The sequence below is a fragment of the Galeopterus variegatus genome, unplaced genomic scaffold, assembly GCF_000696425.1.
Source record: "Galeopterus variegatus unplaced genomic scaffold, G_variegatus-3.0.2 Scaffold2573, whole genome shotgun sequence".
NCBI classification, from domain to species: Eukaryota; Metazoa; Chordata; class Mammalia; order Dermoptera; family Cynocephalidae; genus Galeopterus; species Galeopterus variegatus.
The window spans coordinates 138670-166211 of record NW_007728684.1 but is presented as its reverse complement, the minus strand read 5'-3'; the positions used below and the strand labels follow the sequence as shown (position 1 = coordinate 166211).

General features: G+C 48.3%; 1 protein-coding gene across 1 annotated transcript in view; it reads right to left on the bottom strand.

The window, feature by feature from the left end:
* Positions 1 to 27542, bottom strand: part of LOC103598336 (ribosomal protein S6 kinase alpha-2-like) — a 45067-nt gene that overhangs the window by 1233 nt on the left and 16292 nt on the right. Inside the window, exons 4-9 of the mRNA XM_008582331.1 lie at positions 15777 to 15857; positions 13519 to 13598; positions 10606 to 10712; positions 7192 to 7229; positions 6526 to 6668; positions 1381 to 1451 (exon numbers count right to left, since the gene is read on the bottom strand). Coding sequence (XP_008580553.1) covers positions 1381 to 1451; positions 6526 to 6668; positions 7192 to 7229; positions 10606 to 10712; positions 13519 to 13598; positions 15777 to 15857 — 520 coding nt within the window. The remainder of the gene's footprint in view (positions 1 to 1380; positions 1452 to 6525; positions 6669 to 7191; positions 7230 to 10605; positions 10713 to 13518; positions 13599 to 15776; positions 15858 to 27542) is intronic.

The following is a 27542-nucleotide window of genomic DNA, read 5'->3' as shown; positions in this document are numbered from 1 at the left end:
CCACATGGGATCTGAACCCTCAGCGGGAGCGCCACCATGCTCCCAGGTGGCGCACTCTCCAGTGCGCCACCGGGCCGGCCCTGTTTTCTGAAACCAAAAAAGAACAAGGTTGTCCATGGCGCTGTTTTGCATGTGAGTCAATCTCTTCCGGGCTCCAGGGGACTGCGGGACGCTCTTCTCTGTCCTGAGTCCATCTGTTGCAATACTATGAAGAAAATCCAGGCAAGAAGGACCCTGCAGGCCCCAGGAGGGTCTCAGGGCCCCAGGGGGTCCTTGGACCACACTGAGAAGCCCAGGCACAGAGCTTGGAGCTGTGTCTTCAGAAATCCTCTGTCACTTCTACGGCACAAGTCCACACCAGTGACTTGCTGGGGGGTATTCTTCTAGCTTTAGAAAATATGAAGATACTGTCCTCTCAGAATCCAAACAAGCAGAGGCAATCACTACAAAAATAATGGGCTGCAGCTGCAGGTGCCGTGGGCAGGTGAATGTCACTTGATAGAGGAAAACTCTGATTAGGTGAAAGGCCGACACCTGGCTGCACAAAAGCGATCACTGAGGGCTTCCCTCCCTCACCCCGCTCCTTCCATTTACATGAGAATGTAATTTACAGAGACTTGACTGGCAGCGTGCTGGGTGTCCCTCGATTTTGTGGAAGCTACATGTCCATCTGCAAGCAGAGTTTCTGAGGACGGTCAGAGGACAGCTTTCTGAGTTCTTGCTTAGCAGGGAGGGACTGACTTGGGGCCCCCGCCTCCCCTTTCTCATCTCTGACAGCCATGCTTGGTGGTGGCTGCTCGCAGTTAGGGTGCTATGGCAAGGAAGCTCTAGGGTCAGACTTCCTTCTGTGGCTCTAAGAGCAAACCCATCTGCTTGATAAATGATTCCTCATGAGAATTAAGCAGAAGATCACTTGTCCTCAGTCACACGACACAGTGATGCTAACTGCTGCCAATGCCAGCCAGGAGGGCTTAGGTAATTACGTAAATGGAGCCAACAGGGGCAGCAGGAAAGGAGACCCTGCTCCTGTGTTCTCAGAAAAGGCCCCTAGATCCTCGTGCCCTTCTGAATCTGTGCTTTCCTTCTGGGAGGCTGCCAGTCAGCACATCTGCAAACCCAGTCATTGGACATTCTAGATGATGGTGACTGATGGGAAGCTTTATCTATGGTAGAACAGTTCACCAGAACCACTCAGTGGGATTAACCAGACCAGTTGATCCCACGCGTGGCTGGGCATTCACCTGACGTGCTGTAATCCACACACCAAGCACCTTATTCCCATCACAGCTATTGCCCACGTCACACCCACAGACTTAAAGATGGAGGCTTTTGATATCAGATGCTGCCCACAAGCCTTTGGCATGGCTCTTCTGTACTCACTTGAGGATGAGGGCCATGGTCTCCTTCCTGTCCTTCCCCTGGAACGGCAGGGACCCCGTGAGCATCTCGAACTGCAGAGCAACACAGGACAGGGTGAGTCCATTTATGCAGATGGGCCTGACCTAACAGCAGAGCACCCTGGAAGGGCAACATGCGACCCAAGTTCATTTACTCACTCAACATCCTGATCTATGGGGTGTGGGCGCCGACCAGCATGCTTGGGGTACATGAGTGAGCAAAACTGCCTCGTGGGGCTCAAGTGTCAGTGAGATGGATAAATGACAAATATGGTAAATAATTAAGCACACGGCAGGTGAGCAGATGCTAAGTGCAGAGGGGAAAGGAAATGGGCAGGGCAATGGGGTCTGGAGGGCAGCAGTCTGAGCTCATACATGCGGTTTAGGCCCCCATCCTTTCTGGTGGGTGCTGTGGAGGGGACTGAGCCAGAAGGACGAGGAGGAGGAGGGGAGGTGACTTGTACTGAACACCTGTATGTGCCAGGACGGGCGGGGCAGGGTGCTTCTAGGGCCAAATGGACTCTGATTAACAGTCCATTAGTGACATCTGACAGAAACAGCAGGTTGCCAGCAATCTCTAAGACACAGGCTGCCAAATACCAAAAATTATTATTTTATTACTAGTGTACATTTGCCAGGTTGGCGCCTGAGATAAAGAGAGGATTGAGGGCAGCCTTTCTGAGCATGGATTTCCTTCTTGCACCAACTGCCCTTGGCACAAACAGCGCCAATTGCGGGGGCTCTGGAGGTGCATGGTCTCCTGCGAAGACCATGTGCAGCCGACCACTTCTGAGAGAAGCCAGGGCGGCAGCAACAACAAATCCTTTCCTTAAACACAAGATCCTAGATCTAACTAGGATGTGCTAAAGCATCGACCCTGCTCTGTGTCTTTTATGTCAGTTTAAATTATGAGAAAGCGGCCTCAGTGCAGGTGTTTAGATGACCTCATTAAATTTGCCCAGGTCTTGATTTCTTACTGCACAGATCTCTGCCCTTTAAAATTTATCCTCCAGCATAGATAAGGTTTTTATACCAACTTTTCACAGAATAACATAACACTTACAATGCTTATTATGAAATCTCTGTAATATCACTTTATTTGTGGATGTGACAAAACATAAGGGTATGTGTTGCTGGACAGTTGGGATGCTTCCAATTTTCTGCTATTGTAAGTTAATACTGGAACGTATGGAAAAGTTTTCCTAAGACTCGGAGTTATCCTTGGCTACCAGGAGTGAAATTACAAGCTTAAAGAAATGAATGTATGTAAGGTTTTACTAATATTACCAGTCTGTTTTCTGAAAACAAAACTTTAGAAGAAATCTAACACTTCCTGCCAGTTCAGGTGTTTGAAGCTTGCTCTATCACATTAAAATTTGCTGTCCATCCCCTGCACTGACTAAGTGAAGGCACCCAGAGCGGTCAGGCTGCAGGAAACACATAAATATACAAGCAGTAAAAAGCAAGACTAAGAGAGTCCAGACAAGAATTTAAAAACAGACAGACATAATTAAATTGAAAGGCAGGAATGCTCTGACCGGCAGATGAGCTATTCATCTGATGAACAGGATGGAAGTTCACAAGCTGATTATACAAATTAAAACATCTTTTAAAACAGAATCGAAATAGCAAAGGGAGATTTCCCCTGCTTTATTTCTTCCCCTTTTTTCCCTCTGTCTTCTTTCTTTCTTGAGTCTGTGAATAACAGCAGTCAGGAGACCCCGCTCCCGGGGAAGAGCCTTCTGGCTGGATGGAATGTGAAGGATCACCACTTGGCCCGTGCCACGCACAGTGCCACCTGATGCCTGTGTGTCATGGAACTATTGATCACCGATTGCCAGTATGCTGCCTACATCTGCCTCGTGATCTCTTGCTAGCTTTTGAACATGGCTCCAGTGCTCAGGTCCACGTGGTGCTTCTCTCCCCCTTCCCTCTTCCTCCACCTCGTGGTTCTTTCCTATGTAACGAGAGACCTGGTCACACCGGACCCATCTCTTAATTGCAAGTGAGAAGCTGGAAGTAACTTCTGACATTGCCCAAGGAAGAGCTGAAAGCATGAGGTTGCCATCGTCAAGACCTCTGGGTTCAGGGCTGAATGCACTGTGTTTTTGGAACAGTTGTGTGAGCCTTAGTTTTCATTTTTGTTCACAGAAAGAACGCTATCCCGCCTGCCTAACGCAGAGGCATTCTGGTTCAGAGCAAAGGTATAAACCCTGGCGTGCCATGCAGACCTAACTTGTCATCATCGCAATGCCCACTCCTGCTTGACACTGCTGAGTAAGATGACAGATCTGGGGCTGGTGTGGCCCCAGCTGTTACGGGACACTGACCAGACGATTCCATCAAACACGTGAGCAATTCAGTAAGAAACATCTGGTGCCCAGTGAGAAACTGGTGGACAATTCCCGGTGTGTTCAACGACGCCAGCAGTGGTGGGGCAAAGCTCCTTCAGAAGCAGCTGGGAGCCAACCTCTCCAAACTGCAGGGACGTGCCTGTAGCAGCAATGACAGGATAGAGGGGACCACAGAGTGGATGAAGGCCACCAGGCCCCTGGATCTGGGTAGGGGTGTTTCACCCCACGCTGGTCCATTGGGGAGCAGACTTCTTGGGCACAGTTGCTGCTCTCTGTGCTGGGGACAGCCTGGGTGAGGGTAACGTGGTTACAACAGATGCTAGGACAGCAAGTTGGTGCAAGAGCCAAAGACGCAAAAGCGGAGCACCGCCTCTGGCCGGGAGAGTTAAAGAGGGTCTTGGATGTCTGGTTCTCCCTTGGGGCTGATGAGCCGTGCAGAAAACCCGGGCGGAGCGTGATGGAGACCAGCTCAAAGCAGGCGGCCCCGCCTCCTCGTCCACACGAGTCTCCTTCTCTGGGTCTTTCAATCTTTCCTTTTATATGTCTTTGCTGTTCTTTTTCTTCTCTTTTGGCTTCTCTGTATATTTCTTTAGTTTGTAATGATTTAGGCCAGAAGACATTTAAAAGATATATTTTGTATTACGGCATAGATTTTATGGTCCGTGGTGAATATCAAATCCCCTTTCCTCCGCCCCACTCCCCGAGCCTCACAAATCTATGCGAGTTGGTTGTGACTCATATGTGGTGTGTGGCTGTGGGTTTATCTGCTAGGGCATCCTCTCCCATCCCAGGTTGGCGTCTTGTTCCTCTCCCTGTCAGCTGCACCGAGAGATGAACAGCAGCACTTTTTGACTGTGCTCAGCAAAGGCTCACCTGCGGCACTGCCGTGGGGACCATTCACAAGCCCAGACTCGTATGCCCTGTCATCTTCTTCAAGGGCTGGGGACCACCCGGGGGGGGAGGACAGGGTCCAGGAACAGGACAAAGCCGGAGTCCTTCCAGGGAGTCTGGACTCATGGCGTGGCCAGCCCGGCTCCGTAGAGGAATGTGGATCCCCAGGAGGGCAGATGTGGGAACTGGAATCATTCCTGCAGTGGCAGACTATGACCTTGGACCTACAGCCTGGTGTCAGCAAAGGCAACCTCAGACTTCACAGTGAAGTCCGCAGCAGGGGCAGGGGGGCCACAGCACAGCACACACCCCTACCCCATCAAATGCCCACCGCTCAGGCCACAAAGGAAACCAACCTATTTGGAAGGGAGTGGAGCTATCTCAGCAAAAATCACCTTGAGTAGAGCAAGGGAACCTCACTGTCTCATCCACACATCTAACGAAAGACCCTTTCAATCTGAAGACAAACAGAGGGGCAAAGTCTGAGAGGCAGGGGGTCCTCAGCAGGGAAATGAACTGCATCTTAGCTGGTGTCCTCAGAGGCCTGACTAATCGTGACACAATAAGACATCCTCACCACCCTCCTGGCTAACATTTACAAACCCCCTGTCATGCCGCAGCATCTCAAGCACTCTGCACGTGATCATTTGTTTAATTCACTTAGCTTGCAGGTTGCTGACAGACAGAGAAGCGCTGGTCCCACAAGCAGGAGCACTGCTATGGTCGCATGGATGTCTCTTACTGTCAATTGGCATTCCAGGTTAAGCTGCATAAATCCGTCCCTGAGCTGGCTAATGTCTGTCTGCCTCAAAGAGTTCAGCAGTCTGTGCTGATCCAGCAACACAGCCAGCACCAGAATCCAGAGAGCAGTACAATGACCAAAGTGACCAATGCCCCCAGCAAGGCCTCAGAGCACCAGCCCTAGGTCCCTAGGTGGCACCTCTGACTTGAGGTCCACAGGACTCAGCTCTGTGTGTGACAACAGGGAGTGAGGTGTGTGGGGTGGGGGAAGAGAGGCAACCTGGTCTCTGAAGGGAACCAGGTTTCACACATACGTGGCTGTGCCTGGGGCTGGCTGAGTGACCTTCATCACCTTGACTAAAACTCTGGTGGACTCGTTTCCCCCTGTGTCACATGCACAGGCTGGAAGGCTGGTCAACCCTGAAATGCCACAACCTACTAGCGTCCAGTGTCAGATTCTGGAGCATCACAGTGTGGCCCACACAGAGGGCAAGTGAGTACAGAGGGCCAGAAGCCCCTGCCCTGCTGGGAGCAGGGGGAGGGAAAAAGGAGGAAAGGCAGGGTCATTTGGGGATTGGGAAAAGGGAGCCACAGCATTTCTATTATGACCGTGGGAAACCACAGCATTTCTATTGTGACCGTGGAAAACCACAGCGTTTCTATTGTGACCGTGGAAAACCACAGCGTTTCTATTGTGACCGTGGAAAACCACAGCATTTCTATTATGACCGTGGAAAACCCCAGACAGCGTTTGATTATATGTCTGTGAAAAAATGATGTAAAGGAAAAATCTAGCTTACTAGGTGTACATGTAACAATGTTCAACTCTGTATATTTTGGTTCATTCTAATTTTTACAACTAAGTGGAAGCACTTTGTCTTTGAAATAAGAAAAATATCTTTAATATGGAAATCGCTGCATCCCTTAAAATCCTTGTGCTAAACCCATGAGAGCCTTAGCTGTAACAAAGGCTTGGCCCTTGATAGATTTGCATTCTTATTTGAATCCCAGTTCCATTTTCCGACAGTGTGAATCTGGGAGGGGTGGGAGGCTGCCCGGAGATGCTCAGCTCAGAAACTCACTGCCTGCTCCTTGTCCCCAGCCACATGACATGGGCTGCAGCCCCCGAGGACGGACATTACCATGAGCACGCCAAAGGACCACCAGTCGGCACTCTGCGTGTGTCCCCGCCGGTTCACCACCTCAGGCGCCATGTACTCTATCGTCCCGCAGAACGAATACGCTCTCTTGTCATGGTCGATGGCTTCCTTACTCAGGCCGAAATCTAAATGCAAACACAGCAGACAGCACCCCTCAGTCTCTGTGCAGTTGGGGGAACAGAGCCCGGCTCAGATGCCAGCGCGTTACATCCGTGCACACCTCCAAAGCCTGGCGAGTTCCCAAGTCAGAATCCACAAGTGTGCGGACTCCTTATGAACCTACAAGTTCAGGCGTGCCCTGTGACATTAACGGGAGACGGTATTTCTCAGTAATGCATGTGAAGTCCCCAGGAGTCCCTCTTCCCTCAGCTCACGCTGCAGGTCACTGGGACTGGGGACTGGAGAGGCACCTGGGGCTGCTCGGATAGGACAGGATCAGGCTGCTTCCCTCTGAGGGAAAGGACTGGAAAGGAGGCTTGGGCTGGTGGCTATGTGGGAAGACAAAGAGCAGCAGGGAGGAGGACACAAGGGACACCTAGGCTTCCATCAGAGACACAGGTCTGGCAAATGTGAGTATGACAGGAGGGCTGGTCCCCAAATTCACCAGGGCTGAGATGCAGCCATCGAGGGAGGCTGTCTTTTACAAACCTGTGATCTTGATATGTCCCTCTTCATCCAGGAGGATGCTGAAAGAAAGGGGAAAAAGAGAGGTTTAGAAGGAGACCCAGCCCACAGACTGGCACGTGCAGCTCAGAGGGAAGCCCTGGGGACAGCTCGGGGCAGATGTCTTCACGACCATGAGCAGAGCCTGGCCCAGGAGTTGTCTGCTGTGGTGAGGGTGGGTTTCAGATTACTGCTCTCTATTGTACAGCATTTGTCAGGTCAGGAGAGCATTCAGACCCATGCATCTGGGAGCAGAGGGGCACCTGTATTTTTTTACCCTGGGGGACTGCCAACTTTAGACCTTCTTGAGTCCCCAAGAAGGTTTGGGAACCCTCCAGACTGTCCTGCCATGGAGATCTGGAGGCTCTGACAAGGAATTTTTCTTTCCAGGAGTCCTTCAATGCTCAGGGACCCTCTTCTCCTCTCCCAGATTCTCTCCCTGAGCCTCCCAGGCTTATCGTATCTTAGGATAAGACCTGGCCTTGGCATGGCACCGGGTCTCTGTCTCGTTCCCCACCAGCCCTCAGCAGGCGTGTGTGACATCAGCCCCCATCAGACCTCAGAGCTAGCTTCACTCTTCCCAGCTGCCCTGCCATGGGTGGAGCCTGCTCCTCACTAGAGAACAGAGGCGGGGTATGTGGGGGGTGGGTGCAGTTCCCTGAACCCCAGGCTGCTGTCTGGGGCTGTAATACCTTGAGACCCTGTGGCTTCTAACCTTCCCTGTTTACTTATTTTGGCTGTAATTAAATTCTTTTCCAACCAGATCCTGGAAGGTAGCAGCCTCACCCTAAAGAGACCAGGAAGTGGGCTGGAGAGAAACAAAAGCAAGGCTTTAAAAATACCTTTAAAAACCTCTGACACGCTGCAGCATGGATGAACCTTGAAGATGTTATGCTATATGAAATAAACCAGTCACAAAGGACAGATTTTTTTTTTCCTTTTTGTCTTTTTTTTCGTGTCCGGCAACGGATCGCAACCCTCAGTGTCACACCCGTACCAGACCGGGACCGGCAACGGGATCGCAACCCTCGGTGCTGCGCCCGCACCTCGCTCAGCCAGTGAGCGGGAACCGGTCTGTATGTGGGATCCAAACCCTCGGTGGGAGCGCCACCGCGCTCCCAAGTGGCACACTGTAGCAGTGCGCCACCGGGCCGGCCCCATGGACAGATGTTTTATGATACACGTACATGAGGTTCCTAGAGTAAAACTCAGAGAGACAGAAAGTACAAGGCTGATTACTAGTGGCTGAGGGAGAAGGGAACAGGAGTTACTGTTCAGTGGGGACAGAGCTTCAGTTCTGCAAGATGGAAAAGTTCTGGAGATGGATGGTGCTGATTGCACAGTGCTGTGAATGTGCTTAATTCCACTGACCTGCACACTTAAACATGGTTAAAATGGTAAAACCACAATTTTAAAAATTGGCCATGAAATTCCAAAGAATCTATTATTTTATAAAAATGGGATGGAAAAGGTTACAGCACATAATTAAGATGATAATTTTTAATTAACGAGGCAAACGTTTTCATCTTTGCTTTTTGGTTATATTCGATCTTTGCCCATAATTACGCAACTTTCAAGATTAGTTCCCTACTAATTCTAATTGAACAACAAAACCTTATTCTTCAACCGTGCAGTTAAATGTTACTATATTTAGCTGTAAGGATCACTTAGACCTTTAAAAGAGTGAGGCCCAGTGCTCCTGCCCTGATGGATGCACCAGGGGAGCCTGGGACACATGGGCACCGCACAGCAACCACATGTGCTGGAAGGGGGAATCGGGGACGTGAGCACAGGTATTACATTCTGGTGCAGGCTGGAGGGTAACAACATGAGATTGACTTCTGAGATGACCTTGGCAATGACCCAAGGTGACAGGCCAGGCTCCCCTGATGGGGAATGGATGAAAAGGATGCCTGGCTCAGAGCACCAGTGTGCATGTCACTCGAATCCACTTCTGAAGTCTGGCCCCGTGCTCCTGTCCTCTGAAGGAGTCAGTCGTAGTTAATGAGGTGCCGCTGTTCTCTCTGTGGGCGACTCAACACCGGGCCTCCTAGGGCTCCGCACTCATCTCACGTGAGCAGTGAGTGATGCTCTGCAGACTAGTAGGTGAGTCAGAGCTGTGCGGCATGCACATGGGTGAGTGCATTTTACATCACGTGCGCATACAATGTGACCCGGTTTCTGAGAAAACCCAGATGTTTCCCGTCAGTGGCAGCCACATCTGGTAAGTCTGGCTACAGACAAGAGTCTGCCTTGGTTCAGTGTAAGTAGAGGGGGTTAGGCATGAGCAGGAACCCACTTCCTGCCCGCCGTTGACCCCTCCATCTCAGCCCGTGGGTTTGGGGTTGTGCCCAGAGCTGGTCAGAACCACCAGGTGACACCTTGTCTGGGGGCAGGTTAGACCCTGATCTTGGAGGGTGGTATTAATTCGCCTCAAAGGGCAGTAAAAATAGTGACTGAGACCATCAGCTACATCCCCTCGGGGATACTGTTCAAGTCAGCTGATTGAAACTAAAATACCATCCGCTAAATCTCGTCTTTTCTAAATGGATCATTCCCAGTTTATATGCCAGCTCTACATAGAACATGTAAGAAAAAAATTCTGAAATGGGAACACTACTATTTGGAGAGAATTTAATGTTTCAATTCAGAGAAGATTAGCAAAATATCCTAGAAATAATAACATTACAGACTGCCATTGCCAAATGTATACAAATCTTAGTGGGCTTTGGGCCTGGAAGTCTGATGCCTTTGTCTTTTAGATAAATTCTTGAGAAAGCTAGTCTGACTTGTCACCTGGAAACGAGCCAAGCAATTAACTAAGTAGAGGTTAATTGACCATACTCCTTGGGCTTATGGAGGTTGTTGAAAGGGCTTCCTAAATCTGCAGGAGGACAGCAGAGGGGACTTGGAGAGGAGGCGCACAAACTGGAGGACAGCAGAGGGGACTTGGAGAGGAGGCACACAAGCTGGAGGCAGAACTTTTTGAGATGCTCCAGAACAGACAGATGAGTCTCACACCAGAGAAGGGCAGAGGACGTGGGTCAGAGTCCTGGGTCTGCCTCCCTCCTGGCCCCAGGCGTCCCTGTGCGTAAGGGACATGAGCCAGGCCTTTTCCCCGTCAGAGGACCCTACGAGAACAGGTGAGCTCAGTCCTGGGCACTTCCTGAGCAAATCAGCACCAGGCTGCACCTGCGTCTGGGCACCTGTGCGGGGGCAGGGAAGGGGCATTTGTTCCCTTTACTTGGAACTTTCACCCGGGTCGTGCCCACATGAGGACTTTCCAGCCCACTTCCTGATATGTCTGATACGTAAATATGAAACTGTGGATACGTGAGCCAGCCAGAAACGCGGAGCAGAGGGGCACCGGGGGCTTGGGACCCCCTTCTTCCCACTTACTTCTCAGGTTTCAGGTCTCTGTAGATGATGCCCAGGCCGTGCAGGTGGTCCAGAGCCAGGGCGAGCTCAGCCAGGTAGAATTTGACATCCTCCTCAGTGAACATCACCTGCAGGGGAAGAGTGACCCGCTTAGCCGATGCTGCAGAGGGTCTGTTGTATACGCCTCTGCCAGAGAGACCCGACTCAGTCCCAGAGAGAGAGCACATGCTTGGGTCAGTTTTGCTCTGTGGAAAATCATGGGCTCCCCCAACAATGCTTTTCTGGCTCTTTGGATGGAAAAGTGTGCTCTCCTTATAGCTTGAGGATCAGTGGAAGGAGGCGAGAGCTTCCCTGCACGGCTGACTTCATCAGCCTTACGAGGGGCCTCAGACACAGCTCTCCCCTCTCCCCCTACCCTTGGGGTGTATTTCAGGGTTTATACTTTAACATGAGTGCTTCTGCTCTGAGTTCATAAAATTTTAATACAAATAGCTAAGCCACACCACGAAGGCTTGACGAGCTGGTGAAAGCAGGTCTCATCCCATTTTTCCTCCCTCCAATTTTGTCTTCACCCCTTGGGTTGATGCAAACTGGCCATTAGTCTAAGGAACCTGCTGTGTCCCCAAAGTGGGTTCCTTCTACCAACACAACACACACTGGTGTGGGGCCAGGGTTGGGGGCCCCAGGCAGGGGGAGGCTGGTTGGAGAGGGGCTCCGGGGTGTCAGGGGTGGGCGGCTGATTCTGGGCTCTCCTGCGGCTGGGTGGCCTGGTGCTATGCAGCGACCAGACTGGGATGACCCAAGTGTCCACGTGACGGCAGCACATTCATTCAGGTTTGCTACAATCTGCCACACTGCCCAACAGACTTCAAAATTATTGTCAAACTGACCTATCCCTCGCCCCTGGTTCTGAGAATCGGAACATATTTTTTTGTAGTCACCTTCACAGAAAGCCTTATCATTCTCACAAACCATTTTTTACATTCACCACGAGAACTCAGTGTCGCAGAGATGAGAAGTCCCCATTATCACCGACTCTCTCAGACATGTGGAAATGCACGTGTGAGGAGAAGCTCACCTGGGTTAGCACAGAGCTGGAATAAGGGCAGTTAGGGGACAGAATGTACACGACGTCAGCCTGACATGGAAGGGGCTTCCCTGTCACAAAAGGGGCACTTCCAAACGGGGCCATGAGCGATGGGTGCCACCAACCCTCCCACCCCTCGTGCTCCAGAACCCCCGTCCCATCTCCCGTAGCAGGCGTGTTCCTGGGTGGGCGTTTCTTGTCTACACTGATTAATGTACCCGGCAGGCTCACTTATAGTCACTTTGTGCTTCATCCAACTTCACCGATCTCGATGCTGATGACCAGGGCTGTGTGTACAGTTTAGAGCTCAGGGGGTAGTCGTACTGTTTTACTTTTCCAGTTCTTAGGGCACATGTGTGTGTGGTCCCCAAGCGCAATGACGAGTAATTTCTCCACAGAAGTGACACTCCTCACAGATGCAAGTTCCTTGCAGGCAGGCAACACAGCGCCTGGCACAGTGTCATGCTTGTCACATGGCAGAACACAAGGAAAGTACTTTCCACAGGCTCCAGAATCTGCGGTCCTGCTTGCCAGCTGTACTTTTACTCTGAAGTTGAGGGTCTCGGGGAGACACAGACTCCCACTGTGAAGAGCTACATTGCTTTTTGCTAATTACTGCTGCCTTTTTGGTCAAGAAACCCGACCACAAAGTGTGTCATACTAGATACTGGACCAAACCAGACCCCAAATGGGCTGATTTCCTGTAGATGAGAGGGAGAGAGAACACACCAACAGGTGTCGCGTAAGAAACTGGCAGGTGCCAAAGACTCTGCATCTCTGGAAACGTGCACACAAGCAGGGCGGTGGGTTGAGGGAGCAGACGCTGGCTCCAGAGGAGCTTTTGTAGAACTTGAATCAGATTCCCCTAGCACAGTGTTCTTCCCTATATTGCAAGGAGCCCCTTACACACATTGCGCCGTTGCCCAAGGAACAGCCAGAAAACGGTGGGAGAGCTGCCCACAAGCAGCAGCTATGCCTTGATCTGCTGTTCCTTTTGGAGTTTCTGCAGACAGAGGGACCTCCTGCTGAAAAAGTGGGAGGGGTAAGGAAAGGGACAGGGTAGTGCAAAGCCCTCTGTCACAGTCAAGTGAAAAACGCTGAGCTGGAGGACAGCGCAGGAGTGTCAGAAGTTGCACTGTGCACTGGATCAGCATGCTGCTTTTGTGGGTCTTCATTCGGTATAAAAGAATATCACACAGAATCACCAGAATGAAAAGCCTGGCATCACCATGGACAGAACTGTTTTTCCTTATGCCATGAAACACTGTGCTCTTCAAGTCAACGAGGGCTGCAGAGCTCTCACAGTGCACTAGGCAGCATTCTGGGAAGTTTCTATTTAAAGTAGTGGGAGGTCAAGGATAAAGCTCAGGGTTGTGATGTGGCTGATGGTCGTGACACCTCAGGCAGTGTGCAAAGCCCTGAGCAGCTGCTCCTGAACACAGACTACATGCAGGTCCACCCCCCAGTGTGTGGTCCACACGGCGCCAACTGCATCTTCCCAGGATGGAGAGTGAGACATTGTGAAATAAAGTCTTCCTAGCTGATACTGCAGACTAACCTCTGACCTCCACCTGCTCTTCCTGGGGCGGTGAAGGGTGCAGTGGGTGGTTTTAGAGCTTATAGGAGGCTTTGGAGGAGCCGGTTCTCCAGAGATCTTTCAAGGATGACATTTCTTGCTCGTGCTACTTGTGTGACTTCTTTAAAGCCACCTAACATATACACACAGCACACCACACACACACTCCAGACCACACACACACTCCACGACCATTGCCCTTCTCCAATCCCTCTTCCCCTGAGTTCCAGACAGAAATTCATGGCGCTGCCCCTTGGGCAGGGCGCCTTACCTCTTTGGAGAGTCGGGTGAAGAGGTCCCCTCCCCGCAGGAAGTCCAGGATCAGGTAGAGCTTTCCTTCCGTCTGAAAGGCTGCAGAGGGAGACAGGTGCAGCGTTTCAGCAGTGCCGAGCTCTCCCTGCAGTGGGCATTGTTCACTCTGACTCAGTCACTGTGGTTCCAAAAGCCCAGTTTCTCTCTGGCTCAAAAAATACTGTTTAATCTGTGAAGCTGAGTCATTTCAGACACACAACTGGAACCCAGCCGGAGACCAGCCTGCCAGGGCGAGCCCGGGGGAAGGAGGTCTGATACCAAAATGTCCTCTCTCTCTCACTTTTGTTAGGAGTCTAGAGATTTTTTTTTTCTTTTTCCTTCCCTCCTTCATTCCTTCCTTTCCTTTTTAAGTTACAAAAGGAATTGAAAGATATACAGGGAGAAAAGTATTTGTATATTCAAATTTGCTCTCACGATCTCCGCTATGAAAGTTGGCTTTGGTTACAACTGGGTCTCACTCGGGACGCCGACCCTTGCTGTGATGTGTCTAGTGGGTGACAGGAGGGTAGTTCTGATGGTGTGTGAATGCCTCCTTTTCTTCCTACAGGACTGCATTCCTATAGCTCAGAGGACAAGGAGACCTGCCATTTCACTTATTTTATGGCAGTGTTGGTGACCAGTCAGCCCAGCCAGTAGTACAAGGTGACTGTGGGGCTCAGGTCCTAGGTCCGGCTGCTGTGTGTTATGATTATGGATGGACTGGACAGGACACACAGCCCTTCCACCACCTGGCAAGAGGCGAACAAGCCCATGGGGATCAAGAGAGACCCGCAGCCATCACCCTGTCCCAAGAGCGGTTCAGTGGCTTTGAGGACCCAGCATGTGGTGTCTGGTCTGTTCACATGGGAAGGATGCTGTCCCTGCATGCTCTAACACTTTTTATTTTGTAAAAGGAAATGCTAGAACTTTATAAATGTCGGGGTTTCAGATACACACAGCCTCTAACGAGAACCCCTTGTCGGAACTGTGCAGACTGATGTGTGAAGTGAGTGCCCCATCCTCGGGCTGAAGGGCAGGTGGAGACTGTGGCCCAGCAGAGGTGACACCCAGGGTCTGTCAAAGTCTCTGGGAGACACCATTCTCAACATCTCCAGAAAACACTCTGGGACTAATTTAAGTGACATGCAGGACTAGATTTGACACCAGCCAATGGCAACAGTGGAGGCAGCTGAGAGAGACCAGGCTCTGGACCCGTCCACACAACGTGGAGGCCGCAGCCACGCTGCCACAGCCAAGGGGGGTGACAGAGTGCCGCAGCTTCTGCAAATTCTCGGCACTGAGGAGCTGTCATTACTTTGGAGAGCATAGGCCGCATAATTTCCAAACAAGACTGAACTTTTTCCTGAGTAATGTCAGAAACTGACCAGCGAAGGGCCAGGCATCTCCTCCACCCCATCCTGCGGGGGTGTGTTTGTGCCTCTGCTTTGGATTCATGTAGACGTCACTAACAATCGTCCCACAACACCGCGTTCCTGGAGCCTTTGGAACAGGTGACGAGGCTCTGGTCTTGTTGTGGGTCCTTCCTGTGCTCTGCTCATATTAATTATTTGAGTGGTCAACATCAGTGCACGACTCTGGAGTCAACATCTTTTCAATCTTTTAAATGTGAAGATTTTATTTATTGCTTCTCTGATGAGATAAAAAGGCTGAAATTAAACGAAGAGAAGCTGGGAGACATAGTAGATATGTATGTGGCCTTTGGTAAATTGCTTGATCTGAGCCTCAAAAATTGGAAATAATAACTATTTTGAATGGAAGTTTTGAGGGTTCGATGAGCTGTATCTCTAAAATGCTTGAAACATAATATTTGCTTGAAATGTTGGAGGCTTTATTATTTCTGATTTAAAGAAATTATTGGATCACAAGCATTTTATTTTAAAACAACACAGAAATACGCCATAGATTCACCCAGTCTAGGTCAAGAGACCTTTCTACTAGATGATCATTGGTGATAATTTAATAGTAATGGATAGGCCCCTCTAAAATTAGGTCTGTGAGCTTAGAACAGGGCATCTTGCACTTTTAGGAAAAACAAACACAAAACAGATTAACAACAGAGACTAAGGAATCATCCCCAGATAGGAGTGGACTCTGTGACACAGGGAGGATTTTCTTCTTTTTGGTCTATTTTTTGGTTGGTTTGTTTGTTTTCAGTTTCCTGTGATCTGGGGCATTGCCCTAGGTCCTCTCAGAAGTGTGTCATTTTTCTCCATTTACCGTAATGAAGCTTTACAATGAAGGGATGGTTCACTTCTGCCAGAATGTCTCTCTCCATCTTCGACCTGACTCGGTCCCGAACTGAAAAACAGAAAAACAAAGGCGTTCAATAGACAGGAATTAAGAAATCCAAGGAACACTGAATATAAAATATGAGATAAAACTAATTTGTCCTAAGTTTTTATTACAAAAAATTTAAAACATATACAAAACTTGAAAGGGTAGTATAAGGATCACCCTAAGTTCTCCAGCTAGATTTAACAACTATTTACATTTTGATACATTTACTTTCTGTCTCTCTCTCTTTCACCAAAGATTTGGAAAGAGATGTGTGGTTTTCGTTTCTTTTTTTTTTGGAGACTGCCTGGTACAGGGTCTGAACCCTTGGCCTTGGTGTTATAACACCACACTCTAACTGACTGAGCTAACCAGCAGGCCCCCAAAATGGAAGAGAAATAACACGGTGACACTTTACCTTTAGGTGCATTTGTCTGCCTCTCCTAAGAATAAGGACAATCTCTTACGTTACACTAACGCTACCATCACACGTAAGAAAACTAACAATTGCTCCACGATATCGTCTGATCCAAGCCGTATTCAGTCCCGCCCCCCATGTCATTTATAGCTCTATTCTTTGCAACCTTGGATCAAGTCAAGGTCACACATTATATTGATTGTTAAATTTCTTTATTCATTTTGCTTCTAAAAGAGAATAGTCCCCTGCTTTTTTTTCCCCACTGTACTTTTTTGTGGACTTTTGGTTAAGTCCAGGCCAGTTTTCTTGTAGAATGCTGCGCATTCTGGGTTTGTCTGATTGTTGCTCGACTGTTTTCTCTAAACCCTGTATTTCTTATAAACTGAGCTTAGGTCTGGAGGCTTTATAAGATGGAGCCTAAACATTTTTGGTGGAAATGCCCCCACTGTACTTTTTTGTGGACTTTTGGTTAAGTCTAGGCCAGTTTTCTTGTAGAATGCTGCGCATTCTGGGTTTGTCTGATTGTTGCTCGACTGTTTTCTCTAAACCCTGTATTTCTTGTAAACTGAGCTTAGGTCTGGAGGCTTTATAAGATGGAGCCTAAACATTTTTGGTGGAAATGCTTTCCAGGGATGCCTGTACCTCAGACTGTGCTGGGCCAGGAGGTGCTCTTGGGACAACCCTCTCTCAGTGATGCTGAATTTGATGGTGGGTTAAGGTGGCAAGTCACGGTCTCTCCATTGTGAGGATCTGCATGTCCCCTTGTAAGTTAAAAAGTCACCTGTGGGGTAATGGGAATGGAACGACCTGTGTGTTAGCACACATACATGATCCTTGCCTGAACCACTAAGGTGACAAAATAGTGACTTTTGCATTTCTTATGGAACTGGAAATCAAGAGGAAGATTCCTTCTCTCTCTCCATGAGGATAACTATGGACCATGGCTATTTTTTTTTTTAATTTAGTGTGTTATAACCAATTACAACATATTCTTTTTGACACTCACCTTATCCCAAGCTGTCTGGGAATATAGACATAATTAGTCTTGAGGGGGAAAAAAAAATGAAGAAAGAAAGAAAGGTCACCTTTCTTATTCACCGGTCCACTGTTCTTATTCACATGAGAATAAGAACAACCCTGAGGTTCCCCAAGCGGACCGGTACTTGCAGGGCGAATCCAAGGGACTGCACATGGCCCCATGTGAGTGCAGTAGGAAACTTCTTCAAACAGTCCCATTGTGACAAATATGGTTAAGTATCGTATTACTGGAGCAGGTTTTTAAATTCATCCACATTTTGGACTTGTGGTATCTACCTCTAAAGTTTTATTTAAGGAGTCCTTCCCTGAGGTTTCTACAACAACAACAACATCAATAATAATACAACAAAATCACCAGTGTTGGCGAGGACATGGCGAAACTGGACCTGTGTGCGCTATTGGTGCGAATGCAGAATGTGCAGCTGCTGCTGCGGAAAACAGTCTGGCGGGTCCTCCAACAGTCAGATGTAGAATTACCACACGACCCAGCAACTCCACTCCTGGGTACACGTCCAGAAGGACTGAACGCAGAGACTCAAAATACACCTGCACACCACGTTCACAGCAGCATCATTCAGAACGGTCGAAGGTACAAGCAGCCCAGGTGTCCATGCAGATGACTGAATGAATAAAATGAGATCTACACATACACTGGAACACTATTCAGCCTTAAAAAGAATAAAATCCTGATACCTTCTGCTACATGGATGAATCTTGAGGACATTTGCTATGTGAAATAAGCCAGACACAGAGGGACAACCATTGTCCGATCCCCCTTACAGGAGGTGCTCAGAACACGGAATTCCCAGAGGCAGGAAGAGGGAACGGTTGTCACCAGCGGATGGAGGTGGGGACGAGGAGTTGTTGTCCAGTGGCTACGGTTTCTATTTGATATGATGAAAAGGTTCTGGGTAAACGGTGGTGAGGACTGGACAAAGAGGCTCTGCTCTCCAGGGCAGGAGGGGCCAGCACAGAGACCGTAAAGAGGCAGCAAGGGCCCACCGGGGGCCACTCTGTGTGCTGCAGGAGCCAGGACGGTTCAGGGAGGTTTTCACACACGAGGAGCCAAACGGGCTCTGCTCTCCAGGGCACGAGGGGCCAGCACAGAGACCGTAAAGAGGCAGCAAGGGCCCACAGGGGGACACTCTGTGTGCTGCAGGAGCCAGGACGGTTCAGGGAGGTTTTCACACACGAGGAGCCAAACCTTACAAGAGAAATGGAGCTTCCTGGGTGCTCAGTAAGGGGGATGCGGGCAGAGGGGCAGCCCTGCAGGGTGGTGGCTGGGGACACTCCCCTGGTGGTGTGTGGGCTGGGGTGCAGCTGCAGCCATGAGGCTGCAGGGAGTCACATGTGAGACCACGAGAGGAAAGGAGACATTCACACAGCACGGACACCAGCCTGGTCTGAAGGTAAAATGTCGCGTGCAGAATGAAACAGCTTGGTGGATGGAGTGGGTGATGGGGACCTGCTGCTGCAGTCCTGGAGAGAGACAGGTCTGGCAGGGACGAGAGAGGACTGAGACCTCGTGACCTCTCAGCTACCAGGGATGACAAGGAGGAAGCTGCACCATGCTAGCCTCTGACTTGGTGACTGGCAGAGATATCCCCTTGGGGGGCAGTGACAGGGGAGGAGAGAAGTCCCAGCGTGTCAGGGGCTGGGACACGCAGTGGCCTGGAGCTTTGCTGCAAAGGCAGATGCGAGAACCTCGGTGGGCACACTGCTGCCCCAGGGGAGGAGGGGGGTGCACGATGCTGTGAGCAGTGAGGGATGACCAGGAGAGGACGGAGGGCAGACGTCAAGAAGTGCAGCAGATCTCGGCAACAGCAAGTGCCGCGGAGACTGTCCACCTGGGTGACTGCGTCCATCCCTTGTGATTGCGAGAAGTGGGGCCTGTGATGGGGTGGTGTGAGCGAAAGCCAGAGAAGTCGGCGTCTGGTGTGACTTTTACAAGTTTTGATATACTTTTTTTATTAAAACATTTCATTCACTCATTCTTGAAAAAGTAGTTCCTAATATAGTTAAAAATGAGAGCTTGTTTTATTAAACACGACTGCAGTTATGCAGCACAGAGAACATCCTGAAAGACAAAACCCCATGCAGTTCTGTACGATGTCATTAGAAGGCTCTCTCAGCACCAGCTAATTCCTCTTGGATAAGAGATGCTGGAGACGCGCAGGTGGGCCTCTTGCACCCACCCCCAGCTCTGCAGCAGAGGGGAATGAGCACAGACGGGGAACGCAAAGCAGCTCACAGGGAGCTGCTGGAGAGCTTCTGTCCCCTGCCTGCTCTCACATGTTCCAACGGCGACAGCCAGTGTGAACACAGTTTCAGGGGCGTTAATAAAAGCAAAAGCTGAAATCTATTCACTCAGTAAAAGACACAGAAGATGCTGGCTAGATAAAGACTTGAAGGAGTAAAGGACATTTTAAGCAGCAGAATCAGAAAGACTTCTCTCAAAATAAAAGCAAAGGCCCGAGAAGGGGACGCCTGGGTCATAACTGCAGGTAGGCTCAGCCGAGAAGCCAGGGCAGAAATTACAGCACCTAGTGGGACAGGGTTGTCACTGCTAAGATGATTAAACAAAAAGTCTCTGTCTCTGAGCAACCTGCTGGCATCACATTGAGTTAAACTCAAGAAGGAAAATATCTCCATCACACGTCACGCAGACAAGGGCAGCTACCATGGACCCGTGGACTCTGCCACATCCTGCACTTGGGCTGCTTCCTCGTGGTGAAAACCTCATCAGACACATCTGGCCAGGCTTCTTGCACTGTTCCTTTATTCCAGTAGAGCACACCCAGGATGAGAAGCCTGCAGGAACAGCAGGTCTTCTCTCATCACAATGTGCCTCCTCGTTAGGTGGAAAAGTCCCTGTGCCATCCACCTGTCCCCCAAAAGCTCTGATGATGTGCTCTGGTGAGGCAGGGTGGCAGAGAAAAGGGGAGACTTGTGTTCCAACACTCATCTTGACATGTCCTTGCAAACCTTAGTCTTTGACTTTGGTTAAGATAATCTAAAAATCCTCTAAATAAAACTGACATTATTGAATTCAGATCCATTTGGAAAGAAGAACAATTTTTATCCACGTATCTCATTATTGTGTTCGTAATGGGAAACCAAAGGCCATACTAATCCTGGTAAAAATTTAGAAAAAGATGTGTTATATTCAAATTTCCAAGGGGTTGTCTACTTACAGTGGAAAAATAAATACGGATCTCCTCCCTATTTCTTATAGTACAATAGATCCTGATCTATTAAAAGTTAGATATTTTTAAAAATTCAAACCATAAAAATTCTAACAAAGGTGACTACTTATCACCTGATGTTTTGATGGGGAATCCTTTTTTCTTTTAAAATAAAAGCAACGGAAGAAATAACAGGAAAGACTGACAGATTGAGTTAGAAAATATCTACAAATTGGCTATCTAAAAAGATCATAAAATTAAAAGGCAAACAAAAGTAGCATTATCTCAAACAAACAGAAAAAGGGCCAAGAGCCTAAATAAATATAATATCCAAATATCATTATGTCTAAAATAACAGAGAAAGAAACCAAGAATCCAGACAATGAACATAATATATTACAGATTAAACACATCAGTTCAGGGAAGACATTTTCACAAGAGTGTTCTGTATGACTGACTCCTTGGGCATAAAGTGACCATGAGCAAGCACGCGTGGGGTCCAGGGTGGTCAGAAACAGGAAAGGGCTGTGCTCACTCCAGGACAGGACTTTATTACTGCTGGTGACTAGCCACATCACTGACCACACCTAGTTTCCACGCAGCTATGCAGGGGCAAACGAAACAAGATGTGAAAGGACAGTCATCACACAGTCACCACACCCTTGGTCTATGAAACAACATGCATGGGACCGGCTCTCCACGAGTGACTGGGGAACATGTTCAGGTCTTTGCTAGGATAAGTGGCAATACCCTGACTTGGCCATGCACACTCTTGTGGTATCTGTCATTCGTGGCCCGTATCCAGGGCTGAGGCCACGGCTTCTGCTAACTGACCGGCAGCCACAGCATGGTCCTTCCACTAAGAAACACACGTTGAAAGCAAACATTTCATTTTCTGATGCTGAGGACATTCAAGCTGCCTCTTTGACAGCTAAGAATTTCAAGGAGTTTTGACTCCTAAGATTTAGTTGCATAGAAAAGAACACCTGGAGAGGTGGTCCCTCCTCCTTCCACTGTTACTGTGCCAATGAGTTAGAGAAATTGTGACAGGTGTAGAAAGCTGAGAGTCAAAACACCACACATACCAACCAGAGGTAACTGACAGCTAAGAATTTCAAGGAGTTTTGACTCCTAAGATCTAGTTGCATAGAAAAGAACACCTGGAGAGGTGGTCCCTCCTCCTTCCACTGTTACTGTGCCAATGAGTTATAGAAATTGTGACAGGTGTAGAAAGCTGAGAGTCAAAACACCACACATACCAACCAGAGGTAACATCAGCGACAATCTCTCACCAGGTAGATCTAGACTAGCACAGACTCTGGAGCCAGCCACAGCCTTTCTGTGACATTTATTCTCTGGTATTTCACAGGTAAGCCTGAAATTGACAGGTAACCCTGGGTTTGCTACTACAGATGTAAAAATAATGTTCTAGGCTATTTTGAGATTGACTAATAAACTGTAGGTATTGGGGATACATAAAAAAAATTTTGCTATACTTCAAATCAACCCTGTGCTTGTGGCCAACCTGCAGCATGGAGAATTAGGGTAATGTGGTTTTCATGGTTTGCTTTGCTCTGTACAGAAATCTGTGTCTGCTGGTACCAGCAGAGGCTGTCAAGTGCCCTTCACCCATCATGGCCCCGTGGCCATCCCTGAGGCTGAGACAAACGTGGAGACACCTATAAGTCCACCCTACTGTGAAACGCATGGTTTCTTCCCGGGAAAATATGGGGAGAAGCACTTTGTGAGATTAACTCAGTGGGTATAAGACATATAATATACAAACAGAACCACTTTCTGGAAACCCTCTCTTCAGGGTTGGACACCAATGCCTGAATTTGTTTGATTTTTAAATTATCTGTCAATATACACTACATGTATATTACATTCTATATCATACTGTGATGATTAATTTTACATAATTCAACTTGACTGGGCTAATGGATGCTCAAATAGCTGGAAAACATTATTTCTGGTTGTGTCTGTGAGGGTGTTTTGGGATAAGCTTTTGAATTCACTGACTGAGAAAAGAAGATCACCCTTACTAATGTGGGTGGGCCTTCTCCAATCTGCTGAGGCCCCAATAGAGCAAAAGAGCAGAGGAGAGGAATCTGCTCCCAATTTGAGCTGTGACATTCATCTTTTCTGGCCCTTGAACATCTGTGATCCTGGTTTTTGGGCCTTTGGACTCAAACCAGGAGTTAGCCCTTTCCCCCCTCCCCCTCCTTCGTTCTTAGGCCTTTGGATTTAGAGTGGGACTTACACTATCAGCCCCCCTGGTTCTCAGGCCTTTGGACTCAGACTGAATTACACCACTGGCTTTCCTGGTTCTCTGGCTGGCAGATGGCAGATTGTGGGACTTCCCAGCCTCCAGAATCATATGAGCCAATTCCTATCATCGCTGTCTAAGAGATATCTATCCATCCTATTGGTTCTGTTTCTCTGGAGAACCCTGACTAACACAGAATTGGTCCCAAGAAGTGGGGTGCTACTATACCAAACACCTAAAAATGTAGAAGTAAGTGGCTTTGGAATGGGTAATGGTTAGAGTCTGAAAGAATTTTGAGGCACATGCTGGAAAAAGCCTACACTGCCATAAGTGGACCTTTAAATGTGATTCTGGTGAGGTTTCAGAAAAAAAAGAGGAGAGCTGTAGAGAAAGTCTCAATCTTCTTAGACAATACTTAAGTAATTCTAAATAGAATGTCAGTAGAAATATGGACAGTAAAGGCCATCCTGATGAGGTCTCAGACAGAAATGAGGAACATGCTATTGGACAGTAGAGGAAAGGTCATCTTTGTTATAAATTGGCAAAGAACTTGCCTGAATTATATTCACGTCCTAGTGTTTACTTTAGTGGAAGGTAGAACTTGCAAGCAATGAAGTTGGATATTTGAGGAAATATCTAAGTGAGCTGGTTCTTCTTATATGCTTATAGTAAAATGTAAGAAGCAAGAAATGATTTTAAAAAGGAAGCAGAACTTAAAGATTTAGAAAATTCTCAGCCTAACCATATTAAAAAGAATGAGAAAGCATGTTCAGGAAAAAACATTAAGAGTGTGGCCAAATGGGCCGGCCCGGTGGCGCACTGGATAAGTGTGCTGCTTGGGAAGCGCGGCAGCGCTCCCGCCCGAGGGTTCGGATCCCACATACAGACCGGTTCCCGCTCACTGGCTGAGCGAGGCGCGGGAGCAACACCGAGGGTTGCGATCCCGTTGCCGGTCCTCTGATGTTTACACTGCACAGGTATTGATGGAGTTCTGATGTGTCGTCCCCTCCAAAACTCATGTGGAATTTTGATCTCCAATGTGGCAGTCTTGGAAACTGATTGAGTCATGCGGTGGATCCCTCATGAATGGATTAATGCTCTCCCTGGGGGAAGGGGGATTAACAAGTGAGTTCTCGCTCTATTAGTATCCACGAGAACTCGTTGCTTAAAAAGACCCTGGCACCTTCCCTCTCTCTCTTGCTTCCTCTCGCCATGTGATCTGCTTGTACCTGCCAGCTGCCTGCCACTTTCCGCCATGAGTAGAAGCAGCCTGAGGCCCGTGCCAGATGCAGCAGTCCCAGAATTGTAGGCCAAATAAACTTCTTTCCTTTATAAATTACCCAGTCTCAGGTATTTCTGTTACAGCAACACAAAACGAACTAAAACAGGTATTAAAGATGATAAGTCATGAAAAAAAATCTACTTCCTACTTTTTACATATCCATAATTCAATAAATGTAATCCTGGTAAAAACAAACATCTCCAGGACTGCAAGGCACGCAGGCAGGTGTACTGGTAATGAATCAGAGCGCCTGCCTTACGGGTGAGGTCTGATGAAGAAGCAAGCCACAGGGGTGTGCCTATACTTTACTGGGGTCTGGAGAGAGATGTCAAAGATGGCTTAAGGGGGGGTCACTTTAACTTTGCCTTTCTTCTTAGACAATCAATTGGGAAAATAAATCCCTTGAATGGTAAATACCTTCAGTATAATTTTCCAGGGTGAGGCTTCCTGATGAGGAAATGCAGGGATGCCCGGAGTGCAGACAGAGTCTGTTTAGGAAGGCCTAGGGTGCCAGGTAGTTACCAGGACAAGCATGGGATTCTGACCTCCATCACATCCAAACAATACAATTTTATGTTACTTTACTGCTTTGTGACTGTTTTCTCATTTGTAAAGTAAGGATAATAACAGCAATACCAATCCTCCCCCTTAATAAGAATCCGCCTTACTTTTTTTACCCTAGGAATCTGAAAACACCCAAATGGGCATCAAATGACATAAATGAATTAATACAGAAACACAATCTGTGCAAACAGAGGTGCCAATTGAAGCTTAGCTTCTGAGTAAGTCAGTGTTTTTTAATGAAGCATCTCAGTTTAAGTAAGACGGAAACAAAGAGGTGCTGAAAATTACATTCTTGGGTTTGGAACCAATTGGACCAACTCAGTCCAGGGACTATTTCGAGATGCTGTAATCAATACGAATGCAATCTATACATGCCTATACTGGTCATGCAGTTTGCATTCCCAGTGCATCTGCAGGGTGCTGTCATCAGTGCCCTGCTTTCTGCAGGAAGGACAGAGGATTGACGGAAATAGGGCTTCGACTGGTAAGAGCTGACAAGCTCGGACCGTGTTGCTCAGGCCCCCTTCCCTCCTCCCGTTCACCGTCTGCTTTGCTTGAATGTCCTCCAAGCTCATATTGGAGCTTGACTGCCACTGTAACAGTGTTAAGAGGGTGGGAGATCCAACTGTGGTATTTGAAAGATGGGGTCTGGAAGAGGTGACTGAATTGTGAGGACTGTGCCCTCGTGAGTGGATCAATCCACTCATGGGGGGGGGCTGGGGCGGTTCCTCCCCTGGCTGCTTAGCAGATGACGTCCTTCACCTGCTTAAAGAAAGGAAGGGGCAGCGCCTGACACTCCAAACTTCTTTAAAGGTAAAATAGAGCTGCCGGAAACTATTATCCTTTACACAAAGTTATACAGAATCCCGCCAACAACGATCCTTGCTTCTGTATATATGACAATCACCCATTTTAGAGAAAAGGTCTGGAGTTTTAAAATTATTTCCACAAGTCTTCCACTACCTTTTCATTTTTTCCTTTTCAAAATAATTTCACTATTCCAATGCTTCTTGGGTGCTGGCTGAACTTTAGGGTTTCGGTGTAGGTGAGTGGAGAACTTCCCCGTGGCGGTGACAGTGTGCTCCTTTCCTCTTCCTCATTTTTCAGAATTATTAATTAGCTTGCAAACTGGGGCAGCTTTGCAGGTGGAGAATGAGTTATGGGGCATTTGGACAAATCAGACTAATGGAAAGCAGAGGTGCTGGAGCTAAAACAAATTTAGATGTTCCTCTGCATCAACTCTCTTCTTTCACAAGTCAGGAAGTAGCCAGGTGGGCGGGTTGCCCAAGGCCAAGTCCAGCCAGCCACGCACATGGAGACTAGGCCTCCACCACATAACGCGGTCATGTGACGATCGGGCCCAATGACCACTGCACGCACAGTGCAATTTGGTAAAGCTTTCCTATTTCCTTATAAGAAAATAAATTCCAGTTGAACTTCAGGAAAAATATCTCTTCTGTAGTGACAAACCACTGTGGAAAGCTACAGCAGTATACAACGTAAGGTGACATTTGGATTTAAAGGAGCACCAGGAAACAAGAGAGTTTCATATTGTTCCGTGCTTCCATGGCTCACTCCACAGTATGAAAAGTGATTTTACACAGTCAAGCCTATTGTTCCAGAACACGTTAACAATAACTTTGTATTAGAGAAAGTCAAGTGTGCTTTATTTTTGTTGAAAACGTCAAATCCAGAGCATAGAGAAGAAAACAAAAGCCATCCATAATCGTGTAACTGAGACACAGCCACTGTCTTGATCTCGGCGTGTTTCCTACTGGCAGGGCATCCATCTGGCACATGCACACACATGGACATGCCTCTCACCGTGCTGCTCGAGACACTCATACCCGGAACGACATCACGATCATTCTGTACCAGTCTATGCAGTCTTTCACACTGCTTATTCCATGTTCTGCTGGAGCAGGAGCAGTTCCTCAAGACACTTGGGATTGGATTGCGAACAAATGTGGAGACTTATGCACCCAAAGAAAGTGAAATCATTGAGACAGAGTGTCTGGCACATGAGCTCAGAGGTCGAGCTCAGCCCTAATGGAGTCCAGGGCTTAGTGACAGGTTAAACAAGGAGAACGACCTTCCAGCTCCTGCAGCTCACTGCACTCCTCTGGGGTGGGGATGGACAGCCAGACACCCTCCACAGCGGATCCCACTCACTCCCGCTTTTCCTCCCTTTCCTTCAGGGGCAGGGGAGGAGGAGATCATATTTGAGGGGAAAGAAGGAACAGTCATGAATTAAGGAGGAAAGGAGCTATTCACAGTCACTACTCATACCCTGAATAGGTTAAGGCAGAATGGGCTGACACGATGTAAGAGGGCATGCATGACCAGCGGGGACGGTCTGACCATTGCAGCTTCCAGGCTCTGCCTTCCTTTGTCTTAAACTACAGGAAGATGTCCCATCTGTGTCGAGATAGTAAATCTCGATGCTTCGAGGGTGAAAGAGGGGATTTTAGCAAATGACCATGTTAGTTAGCAGGAGTTCATTTTTAAAATAACAGCTTTAGTGACATAGAATTCACATTCCATACAAGTCACCCATTTAAAGTGTACAATTCAATGGTTTTTCAAATATTCACAGAGTTGAACAACTGTCACCACAGTCAACTTTAAAACATTTTTGTCACCCCCCAAAGAAACCCGAGACCCATTAACAGTCACTTCCTATCTAATATTTCTCCCCAGCTCTAGGAACCCACTAATCTACCTCCTGCCTCTATGGATTTTCCTGTTCTGGAGTCTCATGTAAATGGAATCATAGCATTTGTGAAACTTTGTGCCCAGCTTCTTTTACCCAGCAGGCTTTCCCAAGGTTCATCCCTGCTGTAGCACACACCAGCACGTCACTCCTCTTTATGGCCAAGTAACAGGCCATTGCTTGGATATGCCCACTTTATTTTTCTGTCCACCAGTTGGTGGACCCTTCCCCCCCCCCCCC